Source organism: Poecilia reticulata, chromosome 8 (assembly GCF_904066995.2).
Source record: "Poecilia reticulata chromosome 8, P_reticulata-male-v2, whole genome shotgun sequence".
NCBI lineage: Eukaryota > Metazoa > Chordata > Actinopteri > Cyprinodontiformes > Poeciliidae > Poecilia > Poecilia reticulata.
In genome coordinates, this window is record NC_088837.1 from 15,544,871 (window position 1) to 15,570,474 (window position 25,604).

At 38.5% G+C, this 25,604-nt stretch overlaps 2 protein-coding genes across 6 annotated transcripts; both read right to left on the minus strand.

The window, feature by feature from the left end:
- Positions 1-2,537: 2,537 nt before the first annotated feature.
- On the minus strand, positions 2,538-20,738 carry LOC103468855 (transcription factor MafG). 4 transcript variants are annotated; one of them, XM_081610056.1, is made up of 4 exons: positions 20,519-20,738; positions 18,344-18,591; positions 8,834-8,906; positions 2,538-7,832 (listed from the first exon to the last, which is right to left on the minus strand). In XM_081610056.1, exons 2-4 carry the CDS (start codon positions 18,376-18,378, stop codon positions 7,380-7,382), a joined length of 561 nt encoding a protein of 186 aa, XP_081466182.1. In that variant the 5' UTR covers positions 18,379-18,591; positions 20,519-20,738; the 3' UTR covers positions 2,538-7,379. The 4 variants fall into 4 exon arrangements, with proteins under 4 accessions (XP_081466182.1, XP_008414448.1, XP_008414446.1 ...); XM_008416226.3 differs by lacking the exon at positions 18,344-18,591 and having other exon boundaries at positions 20,519-20,737; XM_008416224.3 differs by lacking the exons at positions 18,344-18,591; positions 20,519-20,738 and adding an exon at positions 19,790-20,452.
- Positions 20,739-21,105: 367 nt separating this feature from the next.
- Positions 21,106-25,335, minus strand: pycr1a (pyrroline-5-carboxylate reductase 1a). 2 transcript variants are annotated; one of them, XM_008416222.2, is made up of 8 exons: positions 25,202-25,335; positions 24,926-24,997; positions 24,747-24,817; positions 23,820-23,999; positions 23,507-23,728; positions 23,300-23,392; positions 22,333-22,496; positions 21,106-22,064 (listed from the first exon to the last, which is right to left on the minus strand). In XM_008416222.2, exons 2-8 carry the CDS (start codon positions 24,990-24,992, stop codon positions 21,896-21,898), a joined length of 966 nt encoding a protein of 321 aa, XP_008414444.1. In that variant the 5' UTR covers positions 24,993-24,997; positions 25,202-25,335; the 3' UTR covers positions 21,106-21,895. The 2 variants fall into 2 exon arrangements, with proteins under 2 accessions (XP_008414444.1, XP_081466181.1); XM_081610055.1 differs by having other exon boundaries at positions 25,239-25,332.
- Positions 25,336-25,604: the final 269 nt, after the last annotated feature.

Below are 25,604 nucleotides of genomic sequence, written 5' to 3' on the forward strand. Positions count from 1 at the left end.
TATTTTTTTTTAAATCAGAAGACCAATTAATGCCCGAGCTTTAACCTTCTTGTTAGAAGATGCGGTTATTTGCTATAAAAAGGTTTTCCCCTCATGAGGTCACCTATCTTGCAAAGAGCACTAGATACACCATTCATATAATAAAAACGTAACGATGCTGCCACCTCCAAGTATTTTTCCATGAGTGCAATTCCAAGCCACAGTCTGTCTGCTTGTTTTGTTCTGAGACTAGCAGCGTCTCCCTTTCTGCATGACCTTTCAGCCCCTGTTAAATGAGGACTGTTTCCTTTAAACAGGAAGTGTTAAATTTGAACATTTTCAGTGTAAATATCTGGTTTCAACTTTGTATATGAGGCAGCAGAAATTTCTTTTAGTCTTGCAAACTACAGTGCCCATTCAAATGGGCGTTCTTTGTGTAAAATAATTGCACTGAAGAAAAATACATTTTATTTTGAAGGGGGGGGGGATCATGGATTTATGAGGTGCAAAAAAGTCAGTATTACAGCAGCAGCTTATTGTTTCGTTTCATTATGTAAATCAATCTTTTTTATTTACATCTTCGTAAAATACTCTTCATGACATTCTGTTCTATGGTTCTGAAATGAAGTGATCAGGATTTAAAAGGAAGGATGTGAGTTTAACAAACGTGGGGTATTAAGGCCCACTTTAGTGATCAAATTAAATAAAACTGTTATTTGTAAAAGCATATCATAGATGTCACAAATAGATAAAAAAACAATATTCAATTTTCTCAACTTAACTGATTTACTATTGTTGCAAACTAAACTGACACAAGTCTCTTCCTCAATTATTTCCTTGTAACAATTTTTCAATAGCAATACATTGCAAACTATTAAAAACGCCTGTTTATTTCTCTTGATATTGTGATCTATTAGTCAGAAAAATGCATGAAGGATTGAGCAGCAGGAGTTTACTTTATAGGTTTTGAAACATTTTGCCATGAAAAACTTGCCCGATCAGTCAGCCACTTTTCCAGCATGCAGTTCACTTGTTTGGTCACACACTGCTGTGGGACGGGATTCCATTCCACAACTTGTCCTAAATCAGCTGGTGTGGTTGTCTGAGTCACTCTGTCCTGTACAGCATGCCCAAGGTTGCCAAGAGTGTATAAATGGAGTTGATCCTCTCCTGACATCTTTTTGCTTTGAGATTTTCTTGAATAATATCAAGCTTTATTGTACCTGTGATGATGATGATGCCTCCTCACAGCCTCCTCCAAAAGCTGTTTGGCGTCGGCAGACGACTTGGCGAGTTTTGGCTGCAACCCACATGCTCAACCCTGGCTTAAGGCACAAAAGCATTTTTCTATCAACTCTAGCACCATATAAGGGGAAAGTAAACAGGGTTTCCTAGACTATTGTCCTGACTTATTGAGCTTTGTTGTTTTTTCCAGCAGAGGGAAACCTAACTCCACACAGCCACTTCCTACCAATCAGTGAACTGAATATCCTGATCTCTTTTGTCTGGTACATCCTTTATCGGGACAGAGGCACACGATGTGTAGCGCAAACCCCTTAACAAATCACAATACTTAAAATCAATAACATTTTTATATTTAAGCAATCTAAATAATTGTTGAAGCTGACTGAAACTTAAAATCCAAATGGTAAATGAACCTTTCATGAGATGTTTCAACAATGCACAGGCATGTTCTGCAGTGCAGGGATCTGCAGCATGTCAAAGTTCAGCAGGTCACATGTGGTGAGAGTTTACCCCTGCTGACGGAGATGGCAACATTAATTGTGCGGCAGGTTGTGGTCTGAGATCTGGGGCAGGCACCTGCTGCAGAAGTGGGTGAAGATGAAGAATGCTGTCCTACATAGCCCACCAGCTCACCTTAACCCAACCCGCCAAATTAATCAACTCTTCAGAGGCCGTGTGCTCGTCTGGGGCAGCCGTCCAAGGAGAGAGGCAGAGCCTGTTTTAAGGCACAGGTCACACGGACCTGTAGGAGCGTTTAGGAGAAGTGAAGAACAATATTGCTTTAAAATCACGCCGAAGCAGCTGGGGTTTGGAGTTGCCCTGAAGGATGAAGCAGTAAGATGTAGCCTGTCTGAAGCCATCTGTCTCTTTGTCTGAGCAGCTTCTCTCATGAGATGTGTTTTGGTTGAAGCGCTGCTGAGGAGCCTGATGTTTGATGAGGAGGGGGGTTGGTTCAGGAGCTCCACAGGGAGCTAAGATGACTAACTCACAACTCCTCCTAATCTAGGACAAGCACACCTAGACATCCTTCATGACTCTAATGTTTTACTCGTGTCGGGCCAAAAATACGTCCGCTGAGGTTAGCCAAAGTGGGTCGCCCAGCAGCTTTTTTTGGATCGCGCAAAAAAAAAAAAAAGAAAAAAAAAAAGGAAAAAAATGTGCCATCTAAATGATCGCTGTCTTCTGAAACCCACCCTGGACGGCAAAAGCCTTTCCAGTCAGTTTATTTTTACAAGTATCAAACTGGGTCAATGACGCCACAGAATAATGCAAAACCCAATTTCAAGAAATCCAAATGACAGCAACGCATAAAGTCCTTTTCCAAAACATTTTATTGGTCTTATAGAAAATAAAGAAAGCTGTATCAACAAACATACAATATATACATCAATAACTTAGACACCTCGGAGAATCACATTTAAATCCACAGCTGATACTGTATAGGAATACATAGTGCTTATCTACAGATTGCAAAAAAGTACAATAATTTATAAATAGTTACAATTAACTATTGTCTGTTTTCATACAAAGTACTGCAATATTTTATTACAACCCATACAGAAAAATAACAAAAACAGAATATTAACTTTGTATTACTCACTTATATTCCGTTTGAAACACAAACCCACTCCACAGAGCAAGAGAGAGAAAAAAAAATAACCCTGCACAGTCAACCGTTTACAAACTCCACTTTTTAAAAAAAAAAAACGTCTCGAGAGCTAATAAATTCAACTGCCACACAAGTGCTGTTATAATCCTCTCCAATATGTTGCTTACAAAGAAAAAAAAAAAAAGCAATGATCAATTATAAAATTACATCTGCAGAATAAATTACAGTGTTGAGATCAATTAGAAAAACGCCACATAATGAGGACAGAAAATGATGTGGAGGATGCAACAGAAAATAAGGAGCATAAATGACTGGTGTAGCAGCAGAGGAGGACACACACACACACACGTACATAAAAATATATCAATTAAAACAAAAAAAGACAAAAACAAATTTTGGATTAGACCCCTGGGACAGATAATTTAGTTGCATCCACATCACAAACATTTGTAATTCCATGATGTCTAAGTCAGTTAACGTTGAAATTAGAAATCCGAAATCTGAATAAGGATGGATACTTTATGGATTCCAGGGCTACCACACGGTTTTTAAGTTTGAATTCCTTACAAAAAAGAAACAAAGAAAACAAAACTTGGTTGGGTTTTGTCTTCCTGAAATGATGCGCTTGTACATTTTTACACCACTATTCAATTTATTGGAGTTGAAGACAGATTCTATTAATATTATTATAACTTTGGGGAGGATTTTCTCACACAATCACTCTAAAACTTTAATAAAAGTTGTGATGAGGCAAATCAAACACAAAGGACGCAAGTTAAATCTAATTGAGAACTTGATTAAAAAAAAAAATATATATATATATATTTTTTTTTTTTTCCCATATTTGGCAAATCTGGAAAATGATAAAAGTTTGTTTCAAGACAGCGCAGAAACCCTGGAATCCTTTAGGTCAAAAAAGGGGCCCAATGCTTTTACACTTACTCAGGAAGCAAAACTTCAGGAATAACAACACACATTTTGCAAAAAAAAAACATATGCATCTCAAAACAAAGCAGCAAGAACATTTAAACAACAGACTAACAACTCTGACAATATTAATTTAACCATACACATCTCTCCCACATCTTTCCACTGAGTTGCATATTAAGGGTCACTTTTTTACAACGATCATCAGTACCTACTGCAGCTACATACTATACACCAGTATGCGTGATAAAGAGTCGTCGCCTTCGAGAGGAGATTCAAAGATTGCTCGACAGTGCCACTTGAACACCTTTTAAAGACACTTGACACGAAAAAAGATCAACTCCACAAGACGGCCACGGTAATAAGGACGCCAACATCGATACTGGGCTATGTCAAGAGTCACAAGTACATTTTCCCACAGTTAACCCGTCACCGCAGATAGCTAAGCATGTTGGCAGAGAGAGGGTAGGACGACGTGCGCGTAGACAGTGTAACCAGCACCCAGATCTCGAGACGTGGAGTTTTGCTGAGATGTTTGTTTTTGAGAGTGACAGTAGATTAACACCTCAGTGAGGGCGACCCCTGGCTGAAGTGTGTTCCGTTAATGACGTTGAGCAACTGCGTTCACCTTGACGTGCACAGCTGCTTCAGCGCCGGTTCTCCTTCTACACAACCAGGCGGTGCGACGCTCGGCACGGGGGGAAGCGCTGCTGGCAGCTGCTCTTGATTGTAACTACATGTTCATGCCGTCTCTTTCTACGTGTGCGTTGAAGCCCTTTATGACAAGTAAACTAAATTTAAAAAAAAAACGAAAAAAGGAGAGAAAACAGAGCTGCCATCCATGTTGCCACTTTGCTTCTTATCGAGGACTGTTTGTTTTATTTTTAGTGGCCTGTTTTGTCCTGAGCAAAACAAGCAGGAGCTTAGTGCATACATACAAACCCTCAGTCGAACCATGCCACCTTTAATCTAAAGACCCACGGGTCAATTTACGGAAGATCTGCCTCTTTATTTGGTGGATTATCCAGATATAGGCTTAGGAAACTGCATATTTTATTTCTGCTATCTACAGTTGAAGTCATACATATGCAAGAAGGACAAGAACGGCACATAAATTTTGAGCTTTAAATTGTGCATTTATCCAAGGTAATTATGCAACAAAAAATACGAGTCAGTGCCTAAAGTTTCAATTTATTGTAGATATTTAAATCTACACACAGTCAAACTGTGTGTCGTTTAATTGTCCTGTTGGAACACAAAACTGTGAAGATGTTTAAACTATTTTACCCAAATTATTACCCACAGATTACAGAAAAAATTAGTGCAGATGTGGACTGAAATCTAAAGATTGAGCCATTTGGCCACAATAGTAAGTCCAAGAACTTAAGCTGAGGAAAAAAAATCAAAGCGATATAGATTAATGCAATGATTTCTACAAAGGATAGTTGTAAAATATTCAGTCAGAATGATGTTAGTCTGCTGGTAGCTACAAAAAGTATTAGGTTTGTCGGCACCTTGCTTAGGAAAATCAGTAACACTTTATTTGAAGGGGTGTGCATAAGACTGACATGACACTCATAAACATGACATAACATCTGTCATGAACATAAAGAAGTTTTTATGTATGTCTAGGACTGTTGTCATGAAGTGTCATTCGGTAAATAATGACGCTTTTAATGCAAAGGTGCTCTAAAAATTGCATTAAAATTCCATTACAAATGCCAAGTTTGCATGATTTAGTAAATTATGATAATTTAATGCAAAGTTGGTATTTTTAATGGACTTTCAATGCAACTTTTAGAGCAACTTTGAATTAAAAGTGTCATTATTTACCAAATGACACTTCATGACAACAGTCATAGACATTCATAAAGACTTCTTTATGTTCATGACAGGTGTTGTGTCATGTTTTTGACAGTGTCATGTCAGTCTTATGCACACCCCTTCAAATAAAGTGTTACCGGAAAATCTAGTTAAATAGCATTTGGGGTGCAGACGGACTTGTCCACTCAATTTTTAGATTTAAAAATTCTCAAAGTTGTATGTTATATTGTGTTTACCCCAGAAGAAGGAGAATTATCATTATTATTAATGATAGAAATAGTATGGAAAAATATACATTAAAATACTCCAGTTAATGTCCTTCATGTCAATGAGTGTATGTAAACTTCTGAAAGGAACTGTAGTTAGCATCAAGTAAGTGGCTGGAAAACTAATGAAATCTTCCCAACAATAAAGTTCTTTTTTTTTCAGGTCACGGAGGATATATTTTGAAGGTATCCAACATCAGGTGCAGCATATCTTTAGCTTAAGCTTAATTTAAATTCACAGACTATTTCATTGATATCTGCCTTACACTGCTCACTGACGTAAACTCTTGATGACAATATGATTGGTAACTAACACCGAGAAAGCAGAGGATATCACAGATGCCATTACGCACACAGACAACTGACCTTGTTCACACCACCTAGTTTAGCTCTACAGATTTGTTTTTTTTTTGTTGTTTTTTTTAAATAGCACAGCGTTGACATCTATACAGTGAACAACACCGCCAACTTGCCACTTATACGTCACATTACGCGCTACCCCACTGTACGCGCCTAGTCACTAGAAAAAAGCTATCAGACTTCAATAATAAGCCACTTTCGGTACAATTGCAAAAAAGATGTCACAGGATTTTTTTTTAATGAGTTTTCTTTTTCTGTATTTCTATAAACAATGGAGTTTGATCTACCAAGTAATAAAAACCAAGAACTCGGTGATAGACAAAGTTTTCTACACTTTAACAATTCAAACAGTAAAGCTTGTGTAAAGACGTTCTTTTGGAAATATTTGACGGACATGTTAAGAAGTAATTACAAAAAAATGTAATATATATTTAGAGAGAGAGAGAGATATCTTTTAAAGAAAACGACGTATTTTCTCTATGACCAAAATGAGTGTCCTCACAAATCGTGAGGGTATCACTGTATCAACATTCAGGTTTTCGGACATTGTAGCGGAATCTTGTCATACTGGAATGGCACTCAGCTCTGGAACAATATCGCTAAGATAAATACGCAAGATCTCTTTTTTTTTTTTTTTCCATGTGTGTTTTCAGTGCATACATATATTATTGCATCTACCAGTCATGTCGATAATGACAACTTCACTGAAGCCTTTCACGGATGCATAAACGGAAACGAACGCTAGGTTTGTCAGCATTGCTTTATGCCTATATCACTGAGAGACACCCAACACCAAAACAAAACAAACTGAAATATCACAAGTTGGACTTAAATTGCTAGTTTTGGGTTAGTTGTTTTGAAGACTTCTGTAGCATTAAGACCAAGAAAGTGACCTTTCATTATTGATCCTTATTCAAGTCAGTGCAAAATAACAAGCAAGAGGGCCTTAACTTGTTAGATTTGATTGAGTCAGTATTAAGAAATCAGAGGTAAATAAAGATGAACAAAATCATCTTAGAAAATGGACGACTGCTGAGTTGCATTGCTCAGAGTGAATCAGGAAGCATTTTATGACTGTTCAAATAAAACGAAAAACACAGGAGACCCTGGACCGTGTTAAAATGCACTGACTAGTTCAGAAGTGAAAATCTGTTTTGCCTGTTTTGCTACTACGACCTGGCCTCCGTTTTGGATTTGACGATGGTGATGACGCTGGTGGCAGCTACTTTACCAGGGATGAGGGGCCCTATCACGGAGGCCATGGGTCCCCTTCCTGTAGTGACGGGGCTGCGCGCCACAGTCCTGGCAAAGCTTTGGAGGGCTTCATACTTTGAGCGCAGAGCATCCAGCTCCACCTTCATGCTTGCATTCTCTGTTGCCAGCTTGTCCACTTCCTGTTGCAGCTGGGCTTTTTGCTTTTCCAGCTCCTCCTTCTGGGTGACCCGCTTCACCCGGCAGCTTGCGGCGTAGCCACGGTTCTTCAGGGTGCGCCGCCTCTGCTTTAGCTGCAGGATCTCTTCTTTAGAGAGCCCCCGTAAATGCTGGTTTAGTTCGCGCACCGACATGGTGACCAGCTCATCGTCCGTTAGACTGGTACCATTTTCCCCAGGCTCCCGCTTCACCTGCAGAGGCAGAGCAATTAGAAATGATCTGACATCAAAACTGGTTTAAAAAAAAAGTCATCATAAGAACTCAGGGTGGGCGATGTAACAATATTAGGTCATGGAGGGTGGGCAATTATTTTTTTTTCCCATTTTTACCAAAAGGCCACATAAGCAATTGTGACTGCTATAAATGATCAGATCATTAGCTGAACACAACTTTTCCAAGCACATATTTGATAATAAACAGAAAATATACATTTAATCATCTTCTGGCAACAGTAGACATTGCAACTGAACAATAAAATGTGACCCACCATCCTGAGAACTGAAACGTTATACTTGTAACCCTTGGGAGTCCCTTCATTTGTGCTCCACCTGTGTCCGTTGGACACAAAAAAATACTATTTTAAAGTTTGACAGAAATTTTTAACAGTGAGCATGTATCAACATATTTTTGCAAAAAATAAAAAATCTATTATTTAATTCAGTCCTCATTACACATGAGAAATATACAGCATTTTTTGGAAATTATAGCCCTTATCCAGGTACAGCCCTGCTTTGAAATACTCACTTTAGAGAAAATAACAGAAGCCAAAATTAGATTATTCCCCCATCCCATAAATGCAAACAATAGTTTGAAGTGTAATCCAAAATTGGTAATTTCAAAAATAGACAGCAACCTTGACTGATAGTTTTATTGTATTTGTGCCTTATATATAAAAAATTGATGGGCTTCTAGTACAAATAAAAAAAAATAAATTCTTAATGGAAAAAAACCCATCAAATTTAAACAAGGAATGATAGAAGAAAAAAATTACAATGATGGTTTATTGAAAAGTACATTTTGAATGTGTCACTGGGACAAAAATGCAAAAAGGACAAGAATTACTCTACTTAGTTAAAAGGTACTACGTTTTGAAATGGAAAAAAAAAATTTAATTTAAATTCAAACACTAAAAAAAAATCATAAATTAGGAACAATCCTAATGAAACATTTTTTATCAGACATTGTTTTTTACCTTTAAGGCCTTGTTTCCTTTGTTTATGGTATTCATGCCACAAGAGAAGCCTCCACCTGTACTGCTGGTTGTTCTGTGAAAAGTCATAATCATAAAAAATAAATAAATATTGCTGTCAAAAGAACAAATTAATTTCAGTGCAAAATATTATATTTCTGGCAAATAGGCTCCAGCCTGACTTTGACCCAAAAATATAAAGTAGGTCAAGGACTTCAGACATCCTTCTCAGTGATACCAAGAGTGTTGAATGAGAACTCTTTATGCATTCATCAGAACAAACAAATAATTTGACGCTATGTCTGCCTCAAACGTAAATCAGGTTGATTTTAAACAGGACATGCAATTTAGAGGAAAGTACATAAACCTTCTGCGGCGTCGTCAACAAGGATTATTGGGAGTTGAATGCAGGATGCCGTTAAAACTGGCTGGCAGCACTCCGCAATATCTCAGAAAACAGAGTTCGTTCTCCCAGGTACACAGGGCAGCGAGCTACCCAGTCTAGACAGTCGCACCTGTCTTGGAATCAGCTCGGCTATAATCCCACAAATCAATAAAGGGGACGTAACTAGTGCAGAGCCCAGAATAACCAGGCTGCAATGCAGTTTAATTTTTGTTGTGTCAGTACAGAGGGAACACCCAGGGAAGCTGTGTGAGTGAGAAATGTAACCAAGGGGTGTAAAGACAGAAGGTCGAATGCTGTCTATCGGGTGAGCTCCATCATAAGACGAGACACAAAAACGCACACACACACACACTCGCGCACACGCACACACACACACACACACACACAGAGTTGTGACTGTGAGTTTTGCTCTGCACGCAATAAATGCTGTGTCAGCGACACCCACCACAGTCCGCCCACCCAGCACACTGCCTCCGTAAGCTGATTTACACAGCCAGCAGTGTTACTACATAAACAAACACATGCTGGATTTCTTCTTCTTTCTTTTTTTTTATTTCAGACAGCATCACACCAAATAAAGTACAAAAAGCTACAGCGACTGTGTGTGATGGTGTGTGCACGCAAGTGAGTGTTTTTGGCCTCCGAGCACATTAAGCCAGTCACGTATGATGTGTGGAGAAAGCTCAGTGAGGTAAGACAAGGAAAAAACAGATGAGTCGCAGCTCTGAAGTGCACAATAAGAAGGCCGGGAGATTACCATGGCAACAAAAGGGGAGCTACAGGTGGACCGGTCACCTGAGCCAAACAGGGAGAGACAGACGCTTGTTAAAAATGACCTGAATACGACACGACTGCACAGGCTGGGGACATAACATGGGGTCAGATTGTGACTGGAATTTTTTTGATGCTTTTCACTCTAAAAGATAAAGTCCTCTTAAAAACAGCAGTGTTCCGCTGTAATGTGGTTGCATCCCACCCCGCCTTCAGCGGACTTTTTAAATGTGGTGTTTTCATCCCTGATGGGCTGGCTATGAATAGTCGTATGATAGTAACACCTACTTTTTACAGGCCGTTGCAGTGACTCATTTCCAGTAAGCATTTGGACCACAGATGCAAAGCGTAATGGGATAATGGTCTGTCTGATGATGCACAGATAATGGACAAACAGACAGGAAAGCATGAGGCTAATAGCTGTTAGGATAAGAGCGAGAAAAAAGAAAGAGCTACGGCTGCACTGATCAAGCTTTTCACAACCAATACCAATTTCCTCCATTTTTTTTGTTTTGATGAATAAAACTTTGATACATTTATTTTCTTCTAATTTTATTACAGTGACTATTTTGTTCCAAAGATAAGGTTATCTTCATTTATGCATCATAACATACATCCCTGCCATTTTTCTTATTTTTAATAATCTGAAGGCAGGGCAGAACAATACACGATATAGGTTGATGCATTTATAAACTAAAAATTGTGGAAGTTCTTTGACGTGTGTAAGAACGAAATGAAAGGTACTTAATAAATAGCAAAATCAAGTAAAAATTGGTTGCTAGCAATATCTGGTAGCTTGGTTTAAAAAGTGCTAACATTTTCCACTTTAATCAGATGTTAGAGAAAGCATTTGAATGAAGAGGACTTTCCTCTAACCTTATGAATCTCAGAGTCACACACTACAACTATTAAACACTATTATAACGATTATAAAACATCTGCTTTTTTTAGCAAGAGTAAATGTCATTTTATGTGTTACTTTTTGATTTTGACGTAAACACAATATATTGCATTTTATTTTTTTACCCAAGGTTATTATAAAGTGGGAATATCATGCTACCGTGCCTATTAAAGATACGCGTTCTGTCACACAGCTGTGCGAAGGCATGGCTTGGCATTCTGAAAGCTCACCATATGACACCAAGGAAAGATTGTGTCCAGGCTGCAAGCCTCCAGCACAGGCTGCTGCCAACAGACGGCTAGCAATGACAGGGCATGGCAGAACAACACAGACAAGGTCCAATGCACAGCTGCTCCCTTCCACTGCCGGGCATGTCATACCTCACAGAGACAAAGAGGCATCCACACAAATAGAGAAGCCAGGGAGAGGAAAACACACCTACAATTTTCTGCAGAAATGACAAGAGGATGTCAGAGGTGCTCCAGTGAGTTATTTGATAGTGACAGGATGGCTTTAAGTTCAATAATTCAAACAAAAACAAAAAGTCCTGCAGCATATTGCCTCGCATTAAAAATTCCAGGCCTTTAGTGAGCATCTAGCCATCGGAGCAGTAGGTGAATTCTGCAGCTTGGAGCGCAGGGGGCATTGCAGGTGGGGACGCAGACGTCTTTTGTGGATGCTTGCTGAATTTTTATGAATCGCCTGGAAGAACGCTGACAAATCAGGGCTGATTGCTTGTGGAGGAGAGACATCACACCCACAGGAAATAGAAAAATGCTGAGTATGGTCACCCACAGAAAAGGAATGGTGAGAGACAGACAGAGAGAGAGAGAGAGAGAAAAAGAGAGGACGAGATGAAAAGAAAGAGAGACGAAAAAGCCTTGTGTGAAATGCGTGATCGGCACATTTAGAGGTGCCTGAGTAGAGCAGGTTGATGTAAAAAAAAAAAATACTGATCTCAGCAAGGACCAAAACCAAGGAGCCAATTAGAAGTTGTGAAGTTGAGCCAACACAATAAGAGCAGGCCAGCCGACCATCAGAAGCAGTCTCTGTTCATCCAAATCTACAAAGGCAAGCTCAGGTTCACATTCAAGAATGATAATAAAAAATAAATAGAAAAATCTGCCCTCTTATAAAGGCTGATGTAATATGATAGATTTGGCTGTAAGCCAGCGGCCTGCCTTAAAGATCTCGTCACAGGATTTCTCCAGGGGGATGCCAAGGATGAACACCATTAGCTGGGGGACTTTTTGTTGATGGGGATCCAGAGCCAAGGCTCCCGTGCACTGTGTCCCGATGGTGAATATTTATCACTGTCGTTTACAGCCTGAAATGGGAGGGGGATGGTGGTGGGGTGTACCAGGGGTTTGGAAGCAGAATAGAGATACTCAGGAGGTGATTCTTCAAGGATACATCCAAGGCCCTTCTATCAACAACTGTCTCAAAATGGCGGCAGGCTGGTGGGGGCTGGGCGGAGGTTATATTTCTGGGGACTGGAGGTGGCACGCATGGTGGTTCGGGGCTGCAGGGAGAGCCATCTCCACTTGACAGCAGTGTAACGAGATTATCAGGGCCATGAGAGCAAACAAAAACCCCTGAAACCTGCCTCAGAATCCAGATTACGACAGCGCCTGCTGCCTGAATACTAAACAAAGCTGGGAAGGACTAACAGGATACAAGATTTGCTCCGCCAAGGTAGTGGATTTCACATCGCCTAATACAAAAGGTATCTGCAAAGAGACGGAAAACTGAAATCACACAAGTGCATACATATAAAAAATGCCATGATCAATTCTTGCAAAGCAGCTTCTAAACACTTGGTTCTGGCAGCTTGATAATAAGTTAAATAAAACTAGACAGGGGAGATGCACGATGAGAAAGGCTGGTCCCTGGGTCTATTCCTCTCTTCACCAATTCATACCCACATATTGCCATGTCCTAAGCCTACCAGCTTGTTTCTTTTGGTAATAAGGCATTGGGGTAAATTAATAAAATTAAAAACGTACACGAAAATGGGCTAACTGAATTCTAAATATAAGGAACTATGGAGCTGAATTAAAACAGTAAAGATAAGTAACCTCCTTCTGGTAAGTATTATTTTCTTGAAGCCACAGAACTTACAATAGACAAAGTAGATAATGAATAATTGTCAGAACTGATGCCTAATGTTTTTCTATCACATTCACCCAGTGCCACAAACAGGAACACATTCGTGCCCCAATACGCAGATTGGTAAGTATACCTGGCCCAAAGTAAACTTGAATCAAACACAATTTTAAGATTCCAGGACAAATACCTTTCTGGAACCGCTACCAGTCCCAGCTATGCCAGAATTATAAAACTGTACAGCTTAAAAACATTGGAATGTTTTATTAAAATTGATGCCACAGTTTAATAATGCAACTAAGCAGATGCCAGAGAAAGTGCTGACAGTAAGTCTATTTCTTTTCAAAGATCCAGCTCCCTGTGTGGGCTCTCTTAGATGTCTGCTGATTGCCTTTTATTTTTATTAACAAAAGCTGTTTCATTATGTTATACATTTACTCTTAAAATGTACAAATAGTGAGAGCTTATTTCTCACTCTAGAAAAGTAGGCACAGATATTGTCCTTCATTGTTAGCCAACAGAGTAAAGACAAAACTCTCAAAATAAAATGTATTTGGTTATTTAAATGAATGTAAAAAAAATAGTGGTGCATAAAGAATAAAAAAATAATAATTATATATATTTTCAACTACAAAATGCTTGGACGATTTCTGTTTTTATTTTTTACTGTTGAATCAGCCTAACGTAAACAAATAAATATTTTGAGCATTTTGTCATTCCAAATCTAACCCCGTAAAGACAACTGCTGATTTGAAGTCGATAATTTTACTGATTATCAAGCTTTCCACTTTGTTTTTATTAACATAAAAAAGGCTAATGTTGATTACCTAAGTTACATTAACAGGCAAGCAAAGGAAATTAAAAAGCTATACTAGCGTTTGCTCGTTGAGTCAATCTTGTATCTAGACTTCATTTGCCGTCTTATTCGATTGTTCTTACAGAGTTGAGATGATTTAATGTAATCAGCCAGCATTTTGAAGCCGTACGCCACAAGCACCCCACCTGAAGAACTCATCGCGCCTGAACAGACGCCCTACTTTCAGCACCTCCCTTCTAATTCAGATTCAAAAAGATCACCCAGAAACTCAGATCTAATCATTTGTCCTGTCAGCTGAGCTAAGTCAATTATCAAGCAAGCTGCATGTGTCGGGAGGCATTTAACTGCAAATTAAAAATCAGACTCCTCTGATCGCTCTGGAGGAGAGATATGGGCTGAGTGGTGCAAACTTAAGGATGGAGAAACTGTGTACAAGTGCATCTGAGCAACAGTAAGGTACGATGGGAAGAGAGGTGGGAAGCCATTAACTACTAAGTATTCAGAGCGTGAAATAAGACTGACAAAAACAGCAAGGAGGGGAATCATTCAGTGGCTTTCAGAGTGGAAATGTGATCTGCTTGTAGTAAAAGGGAAATACTCATCTATGTTCTTTTGTACAGTAAAGGCTCCAAAAATAAAACTAATCAAATTTTTATGTGATCTCTGTTGTTGATATAACATCTCAAAATGAGGGGCCAGTGGACAGCTTGTCAAACATTTTAATAGATTTGCCAGTCTCTGCTCGATTGTACGCTGCAACTGCAGTACTACACTATTTAGTAACAAACATTAAACAGACAACTGTTACAAATGATGACAATAATATGACTGTGTAATTATTGTGACAGGCATTAGAGTGGCTGCCAGTTTAGATTCTCTGTAAACAGCACTGATTTGAACTCCAGCAGAGAAAGGAAACTCAGCCGACAATTTAGTTTTCTTTTATTTTTATTATCGAGCTCTTCTTAAGAGGTTTTCTGTCCTCACAGCCTACACATACACAAGTAATGACACCTTCACCCGTTGACTGTTCATCCCAATGCCTGCAAAAACATGGGCCACTAGCTTTGATAGCTTACATGTTAATAAGGTCCCCCTTGAAAATGAGATCTGGATCTCAATGGGGTTTACCTGGTTAAATAAAGGAAATTAAAAAAATAATAAAAAAAAAATAAGCAGAACTAATACAGACTTTGTGTAAAATTGCTATAAAAATATTAGGTTCATGACTAAAAATAAAATAGAAATGTACAAGTAAAAAAATACTATTTGAAATCAGTTTTAAAAAGTTAAGCCAAATCATACATGATTATATTTCAATATCCATTGCTTTCAGATCAAATACACATGAAACATCAAATTTCCAGAATAATTTCCACCTCACTTTTTTTCTTTAGCAAGTAAATTGAAACATATGCCGTTTAGTGTGTTGTTTGGGTAACTTATAATCAGGTTTTAATATTAATTCAAATAAATTAGTAGTAAAATATTACAACTTCACATGAGAAGATTAGTCTTTTAAAATACAAAAAAATATCTGTAAAAAAATGGTTTTGTCCAATTTGTTCCATCTCTTGTGAATCCCATTGTCTTCTATAATTATTTATCTTTCATCTGATTCCAAAAGTTTGATAATTTAGGAAAAAAATTTCACCTAAAAAAAAAAGAAAAAAGAAAAAAAAAGATATTTGCCAGAATTGTAACCGAGTATATCAGGGGTACAGCTCAGGTTGACAGCTTCTGACACAAAGTCAGAGAAGCAAGGCAGACATGGCTTGAACATTTGTGGAGGCAGGTTAGTGGATATATTGGTGAAAAGGTGTTGAATATGAAGCTGCCATGGAAAAGGTGAAGAGAAAAACCACATAAAAAGGTGCATGGGTGTAGTGAAGAAGGATATTCAAAGATTGGTGTGACAGAGGAGTGTGCTGCAGGCGGCTTCAGATGGAAGTGGAGGATGTGTTGTGGCGACCCCTCAACAGTGCAGCTAAAAGAATAAGAAGAATTTGCCAGAATTGTTCCCATTTTGTGTTTTCCCTTGTTATAATAAGGTAATTTATGTTGATCGCATCACAAACAAGAAAAAACAACAACAAATAAACAAAGAAGCTACCACCATCCACGGAATAAAAAAAAATTTAAAAAAAGCACGCGGCACATTATCTCAACTTCTGAATCCAGTCCATGTTGGTTTAAAGTGAAAACATGAATCACTGCCCTCAGGGACGTTTTTGTATTTTTTTTTTAAAGTCGCTCATAAAATGAGGTTTATTTAAAAGGACTAGTTTGTGCTCTCCGATGTTTTCTAGTCTTACAGAATCTATTTTCAGGCTCGGCCGCCACTATTTACTCTCCGAGCTGCTCCGTCAGTACAAGCAGCAGGCTGGGAGAAGAGACTCTGGACCTTCAACTGCATCTGCCTGGAGGACTTGCTTAAACAGGAAGAGAATATATTGTGATACTCTGGCAGAGGAAGTAAAGGTTGAGGGCAACCAACATCGGTATACAGAAAAACCTTGCTGCTTACTGTAGAACTGGCATTTTTGAGGATATATTGTATTGACCTGACATCGTAACCTTTTGAAGCACAAATGCAGACCAGATTTATTAGTAGCATTTCAATAATGAAAACTTAACAAAATATTATAACGGCATAAAGACAAGTCACTTTTTCATATCTTTTTCTCCTATTGTTTTTTCTTATTCAAACTGATTCAAAGAGCTGAATTTCTACAGAAAAAATGCAACACAAAAACAAGAGATTAGTTACATCTATGTGATTTTCCCCAAGCAAAACCTGATACTGAAGCAAATTTATTAAAAAAATTCTAAATATCTTACTTTAGGATAATTTTGAATTTTGAAAACATTTATTTGTTTGCTCCGTCTTACATGTTCCTCACTGAATCCTTCAAAAGACGACTGCACATGTTTTTAATGCTCCCAAAAACAACATTAGGGAGCTAATCAAACATTTAAAGTATGTTATCACTTAAGAATTTGGTTACACCGAGTTGCTTAATATCATTCACAAAAGAAGGACATAAAAATAAATCATTTAATTTTCTATTCATCAAAACTTGCAATTTTTAGCCGATAAAAGGAACCCAATAGCAAGTGGTTCAGTAATTAAAAAAAAAAAGTATTTTCTTCGAAATATCTGAATTGATGCATACATGGGGAAAACCTTGAAATTTCTTCATTGCTGTTAGAACATAAAGTATACTCAAAACTGTATCTTTTAAAAAAAAGTCTAATTGGTACACAATTACGCAATCCCAGGAGCTATTTAATAGAACTGTCCCCAAACACTTTTACAAATAAAATGAAAAGATATACATAATTTAATAACTCAGTTTTGTGGATCTTTGCTATTATTAACAGAAGTATCAATCAGAGATTGAATCAACCTATTATTCAGCTCACTTAAATCTGTTTATTAAATCACAAAATGCATTTGAATTTATATACTGATCAACCAGCACTGTGTGCTTTGATTTATTTACTTTTTTTACTTTTACCATTATACATTTTTATGAATAAATGAAAATAATCTTACAGTTGGATTTAAAACTATTACCACTCTCAAAGAAGCTGCAGCACATGTGTTTTATGTGTCACAGTCCTTAGAAAAACAGACAAAAAGTAATCAGTCAAAATGTAAATTGTTAAGTCAGCCCTTAAAAAAAATTCTAATCAGTACTGGCCAGGAAAAGTGTGACAAGTGTAAATCTAAATCCAGTGTATACTAGCAGTTTGCAGTTCTCACACAATCCTCCAATGGATCTTCACAATGTGGTAGCTTTAAAACAAGCTCCTACTATTCTAAACCTTCTCGGAAAGTAAGACACCTACTAGGAACGGTCCTAGTTATGTCTTTTTAAGTACCTGAAAAAAATGCAAGGAGATCAACTCTGAGGCTTTCACTAGTTTTATCTTGACTTTGTTTTTACAGCATTACAGGGATTTTTTTTAAATCACTTGCTTCCCCCTAAGAGTTTAAAGCTGATCTGTTCCGCGCAGAATTTAGTCAAGATAAAGAATGAAAGGCTAGCCATGAGAAAGACGCACACTTATGCTCATCACGTTTACTCCACTAAATTCTGAGTAAACAGAGAGCCCTAATGAACACAGCATGTCTAAGTCAAGCTCCAAGAAATCCATCAAACACACTTTTTCGACTCTATCTGGATGAAAGTATTACTTTGAGGAGTGAAGGGGGGCATATCGCAATGCTTAGCAATCCTAATCCGCAGCACACTTGCAAGAGGTTTCATCACCAACATTCCCTCCCTATTCCAAAAGGAGAGGGCTGAAAAAAAAAAATATTGATCTTTTCCCTTCCTTCCTCCAAGGCATTTCTATTTCCCTGTGCAGCTTAAGCAGCACTTTTGTGGACAAATCCTGCATTTGTGTTCCTTTCTGGAGGCTAATAATTGTCCTGAATAGGCGTAACGACTCCCAAAGCGCAGCTGAGTTGGCTGTACAGTGGTGTTGGTGGCCAGACTGTACCTCTGTGCACAGCTAAGTCTTGCTTCGTGTTTCATCAACCTCACATATCCTCTTCCACCCGCCGCCGCCGCCTGCCCACTACAAGCAACGCCACTGGGTATGAGTTGTGCACTCAGTTCACCTCTACAATACCTAGCTTTATTTTATTCTCACCACCTCAATGAAAGAGGAGATAAATCTAAGAGCTCATCTCCGCCATTCTCTGCCTCCGTCCGACGCTTATATGGACCATCATCTTTCCTCGTTACCTGCAGAGAGAGGCAGGGCAATGGGCATTACGCTTTATTGCAAAGCCAAGCTTCTGATGTACGATTGCCCTGTCTGCTAAACACACTTCAATGCGCTCCCCCTCTCTTGCATGAACAAAGATGATGAAATAAGTTGGGATATCTGTGCAAGAATGGGCAACTTCTATGTGTTTTAGCCCTGGCTATGTGTGCTCAACAGTTTCCAAGGTGACTTTTCAAATTGCACAGAGACTATCCATGGATAATTCATTACCTGCAACCCCTCTATAAGCTCTAATAGGCAGCAAATTTCATCATGTCACACTCAGGGAAACAAGAGCAGCTGTCATCCCAAAATTAAAGTAATTAAGAGCTGCAAGACTTTAAAATAAATCATAAGGAAGGTTAATCTTAAAAGATACTATTCACATCATGCCTCATTCAATATTAAAATATACATCTAAATGCTAATTTTCAGGTGGTGTTTTTGTATTTATTTTAAATTATCAAACAACAATTAGATATGACCCCATTTCAAAACGATATTTGATTAAAAATATTAAAACACACAATATCTGCTTATTGTGCAATTAAAAAAGACAAGGTTTTTGACATCGCGGTTGACACCTAAGCATTTAGTCTAAATGTGTTTGTTGATGTACATCATGACAGCGCTGCAATAAAAAGCCACATTCTCAGCGGAATGTCGATGAGGCTATTGATAAAATTGCCTGATGGGTCATCACTTGATGCTGATGGCTTGGGGAAAGATGAGAGATCAGCAACCAGATCTCCATCCGTCTCCTACTAATAACGACGGGCTCGGTGATAAACATCGACACTCATCTGGCGAGCAGACCTTTGTCCGGTGGTGCCATATTTCGGGGTGGATTCTGACTAAGAGAGCGCCTAAATACATCATTGTGATGATTCAGCATGATAAAAATATCGCGCCTTCTAGTTGGGATTTTAAAATGAAACAATACTGATGAGGGACGCAAAATCCGACGGGTCTGATTTGACGATCATTTCAAATAGTAGTGAGATGAATTAAGATCACTCCAGGTGAAGCAATTCAACAACGAAGAGGATGGTGTGGAAGCGATTTCCTGGAAGATCAAATTCATGCACATACAAAAAGCGACATCATCATGCTGTGATTTCTAATAATCGCGTTCGCTTCGGACCAAAAATGTCACAAAAGGACACTGCAACCAACCTGATCTGGCAACACCGCTGGCTGGCTCGTTCCTTCGCACAACGAGGTGATGAAGCAGCAGGTTTGACCAGCGAGAAGCGCATGAGTTGACAAACCCCACAGAGAGGCGCTCAGACACGGTGGGCAAGCAAAGCACACCGGGCGTAATAACACAGAGCAAACTAATTATGGCAAAGGGGAACCTGCACAGGTTACAAGCTGGTTACACGCTCTTGACATTCCGCGACTCAACCTCTCGGCGCCCCGCTCGTGTGAAAGTGGCAAACAACTCCCCGCCTACAAAAACAAGCAAGCAAGCAATGCGATGCAAGCAAGCGAGGAAATCCCCGAGCCTCTGTCTGCACATTACAACTGTGGCACCGAGCCATTCTTCGCGGGATGGGAATTGGCCACCAGGTGCGAAACGGATGGCAAATCCCGCTCCGCGAGCACTAAAATCTGAATGTTTTCCCCTTTATTCGCATTTTACGAGCGTACAAAAGATTAGCCCTGCATAGTAAGAGCACAACCTCTTCCACTAAGCCACTATGTAACGTACCAGGTTTGAACTTTCAAAATAAACCCCCTAGTAATAAAATAAACACGTGCTTTAAGCGCTCGAGTACAGCGGACGCTTTAGTTTGAAAACCGTTTGTGGGAGCTAATACAGTTAGCTTGACGAGCTAACTGTGCTAATACATCTCTGCACACTCAGCACAACAACAGCGAGTCGCTTCGCTTTCCACTCACCTGAATTTCAAACGATGTAGCTCCCTGAAGTCAGAGCTGCCAAACTCTTCTTCTCAAACCGCGGTGAGGAGGAGCGAGCATTACAAATAAATATGAATTTGGTTTTAGCAGCAAAAAAATGAAAAAAAAGAAAAAAAGGCTCGATTTCCAGATATAAGCTCGTGCGCTCCTTGTTGATTGCTTTCTTGTACCAAAGCCAGACGTCATCGTGTTTGGTCACGTGTCTCCATTCATGAAAGGTCCACTTTCCTCAAAAGAAAAGCAAACATTTCAATACTAATAATAGAAAAAAAAAACACTTAGCGCCTATTGTTATATTGAAAACTGCTTACATTTGCTGTGCCTAAATAAACAGAGACTGCAAATGTACCTTAAATCAGAAAACAGCATTTGACAGAATTATAATTAATGTAATCATTAAAATATTACATTTTTTAAAAAGTATTTTTCTTTCGTTTTTTCTACTATAAAATTAACACAAAATTGTCCCTCTTTTAACAGCTTTTCTGTTGTTTATATATGTCATTTAGGAGGTGGTTGAATTGGACAATATTACAAGGTATCAGAGTAAAGTAAACTGCACATCACATTGTTGAAATTTTTATTTAAGCATTCTCCACCAACTTCTCATCCATTACTTGGTGTTGAGCAATCCCAATATAATATATTTTGTCATTGTAAAGTGATGAAATGTGAAAAAGTACTGGGGTTATCTATATTTTGGTAAGGCACTGCTAAAACAAGAAGATAAGATAATCTTACTTGGTAATAATAATATATTAAAAATCATAAAACATTGTGATAATATAAATATAAAGACTTATGTTTTATTATTCGCAAGCAAATGTAAGGACCTAATCAAATGAGTGAAGAAAGTGCCCTTACTTCCACTTTTTAAAACAGGATGTAATTATAGTCTGATTATAAAATCCCAGAGTTCCATCTAATTTGTTACAACTAAACCTTGTACCAAATTTTTACACAAAAAAATTCTAATACCTTTTCTTTTTTTTTTTTTAGAAAAATAGTAAAAATAAACCTTCTGCCCTCACTTTAAATATATAAAAAGTTAAACATGACAATTTCTGTATGGCAAAGAAGTCAGTAGCATCAAACCCAAAGGGATTGCTAAGTTTCCACATAGTGTCAAATGAAAGGGTTTGACTATATTTTGTCAATTCCAAAAAAAACCCACAAAATTCCCACAAATATAATCATTCACATAGTTTTCCTTTAATATGGTCAAAACCTATATAAATCCGATTTAGTCTCCCTGAAGTGACCACTGCTCTACAGTGTTAAATGTTATGGGTTCATGTCCGCAAACAGTGGTTCCTAGACAGTGTATATACTGAACGAGGCATTTCAAAAAAAGACTCAGTTTTTCTTGATCCTGGGGTTGGTGTTGTTAAAAATACTGATTCCACGAGTTCTGACACCGACAGCCTCTGCAGTGACGCCTGGCTGCTGAAGAACTTTATCCAGAGTTGTTTTCTTTATCGCAGCTGGGGAGATCTTCTCTTGGTCGGCCAAAAACTGAAGCTCCCTTATAAAAGATACATGTAGAGCATAAGAAACACAGAATATATAGCCTTTCACTGCAGTAAGAAATCAGGTACTTGAAATCCAGAAAAGCAACAACATTAAGAAATCTTTAAAATGTGTCTGCAGAACAGCTCCATCTGCTGTCTGAAGTTCATATTTAGTTTAGAATCAATTTACATAAAAAATGGTTAATAACTGCATTTTTGATAGGTGCCTATATATTTTTATTTTATTTTTTTATTTTTTCCCACTTCATCTGATCAACTTACCTCGTTCTTACACAAGAGGCCTCAACCGCATTTATGAGGAGGCTTCGGAAGCCACCACTCTCCATGACGTGAAGGGCGTGGATGGTGGCGCCCCCTGGTGAGCAAACGTTGTCTTTAAGCTGCCCAGGGTGTTGCTCTGAGTCCAACAACATGCGAGCGGCTCCCTTTAGAGTAGCATAAAGAAGGAAATCATATACAGACCAATGTTTTTTTCGGTATCATTATTCAGCACCTGAGCATCCAGATTCTGTCTGCTGTCAGCCAAGACGAGCTTAATTAATCTCCACTGCAACAAAAAGGTGCCTAAATAAATGCCATGGCTGTCTATTGCCTGGAGTTTCCAAACAGAAGGTTGGAATTTATCATGTTTAAAAATGTCAGCTTTTTTATAACAAAGAAGCGAGACCAAATATATATATATATATATATAATACATTTAAATCCCAAGAATGCAATTAAAGTAAGTCTAAAAAAATGGATGCACTGAATGGACACCACAAATTTCAGATTTGCATTTGTGAAACAAATTTAAAAGCATGCTTTTCAACCATTTCAAAATTATGCAAAACTGTGTCTTGTCCTATCCCATAAAATTCCAATTTAGTGGTAATAGAATGACAAAATGTTAAAAACTCATGCACATCATTGCAAGGAACTGCATGATCAAAATGTAACATAGCTATACAAGAATATTTTAAAGAATTATTCTAACCTAATGCCTTGTTAACAGAAGGAAAATAGTCAAGGTACTAAGTTCACCCTATGGAGCAATGATGCAAAGTGACTGCATAAAACCCAAGAACTAAATATCAGAAATGTTAAAGATTATGAGAATTGAACAAAACAAAAACGATAAAAAATTGTGTCCTGTTATTTAACAAAACAAAAATAAAATTACTAGCGTTTAGGTATACTTCTTTGGACCAAACTGTGCCATCGACTTTACTGTGAAATATGAGGGTCCTACCAGCAGGGCTTGTGCACCGAGGCGTACAGCCAACCTCCTGGGCAGGCCCATTTTTACTCCACCATCAGCAAGGGCATCCACAGCTAGGAATGCCTGCAAGACAACAATCATACAATTACAGTGATAGAAAAGCGGTAACTATCCAGAGAGAATCATATAAGCGGTAAGGCAGCATTTTCTAAATGCTGTAAAGCAAAGCAAGCTCACATAGGCGGGTCCACTGCCGCTCAGGCCTGTGACGGCATCGATCAGGTCCTCCTCCACCTCAGTGCAGTAGCCAACGCTAGCCATCAGCTGCTCCAAAAGTTTCCCGTCCTGCACCTCTGCATGTGTGCCTGTTGCGTAGACGGTGGCCCCTTCACGCACCACCACTGGAGTGTTGGTCATGCAGCGCATCACCTTTGGAGAAGTACGATACTGCTGCAGTTTCTGTGAAGCGGTAGCAACAAAATCTTCAAGGACCTGTTCTCTTAATCACATAACACGTGAAGAAGAAATAAACGCAACGGCTAAGACTCGCCTTCTCTATGGAGCTGATGGTCACACCGGCAGCACAGGACACAATAAGGTGGCGGTCTTCGATGTCTGGCCCAATCTCATCAAGAACAAAGGGGATGATGTGGGGCTTCACGGCCAGGAAGAGGACATCACTTCTGCTGACCGTCTCCTTGTTGCTGGTGGTAAAGTTCACACCCATTTTCTATAAATACAGAAGTTTTATACAAATTAGTTCAATGCAAATAAAGAACTACAAAGTTCTGACAAAAACTTTACATGCACTCATCAGTGGCATGAATATCCCATTAATCCAGGGCTTTAATTAATGAATTTGAACCTTTATTTCTTTTTTCAAGAATGGATTGATGAGTTCTATAGATATTCCAAACAAGAGATGGATGAGATTTTTGTATTTTGTATGATCCACACAGGTTCAAAAAAATATAAATATAGTCTTAAATATTGCAAAACACTGCACATAAGGGGTGAAATCTCCTGAACAAATCTGGCTGTTATAACTGGACCCAAACACGCATTACTGATTTTAGAATGAATGAAACATTTAGCTTCCAGAACAACCAAATCAAGTGAAAATAGTGCCAAGAGTGTCCAAAACCACTTTCTGTGCCTTGATATCAGCCAGTTAAAACAGCAATGTCATTTTAATAATAAGATTAGTCACAAATCCAGCCAGAACTTTTCCAGAGCCTGGCTGATGGCTGAAATATGGTTGATTTCTTTACAACCTGCCGTGGAGGTTTTGGTGGAGGTGTATGTATATAATCCTGTAGATTTTTTTACCCTGGTTGTAATAGATAAAATTAATTCTTTAGTCTGTTCACTCAATTATAAACAAGATTTTTATTTTACTAACCAAATATACAGAACTGTTCAAATTCAAAATTAATAGGTTGTGACATTCATGGGCATGACAAATGTATGTACCCACCCGCAGCTGCTGCACTGTGGGGAGTTCAGTGTCTGGAGAGCTCGCTGTGATTCTGTGGGTGGCAATCACGCCTTGGAGGGGGGAAATGTCCAGAAACAACTTCAGCAACTTCAGTGCATGATTGCAATCTTTATATGTCAAAAATACAAGTCAAAGCCTATTAAAAAGTCTAAATTTACCTGCAACCGAGAAGCCTTTCACCAAAGCCTGCGCCAGCTGGCCTGCTCCTATGAATCCGACACTCATTATGCCTGGAAATAGAATAAATTGAATATTATATCATGCAGTATGTTTGATATTTGTTTCGCTTGTTTCATCACTTCCACGAGTACGATTCTTCCTGAGTCCGTAGTAAACAAACCCTTACTTCCTTGTTATCCGAAAGCACCACGTCACATAATGTATAAAATCATATTTTTGACAAATCGCATCTTTAAAGCAAAACATAGACTTACAAATGAGGAAGATTCTTCGAATTAGCAATGTAGCTACAAAATGTTATGATTCCACAGTCAGCGTGCTTCAGCTTCCTCTCCACGTCCAGGTCGCTACCTGTAAAAGCACCAGGCATTGGCAGATGTAATCAGCCAATGAGTGTGTACCTTTGGGTATACGTAACTCGTGTAACCAATCAACAACCTTAATGGGCGGGACGTGGAAAGCTGAAGAGCCTGTTGTGTCGGTCCGTGCCACACATCAGATCCCTTGACCCAGATATTGAAGAACCATACTGAAATTGACAAAATTAGTCGAGAGAACGGTATTTGCCGCGATTTCACATGAGTTGTCAACACCAAACATGCCAAAAGCCACTTATTCCGCTCTCAATGTGTGCTTCACACTGAAAAATCATTGGTT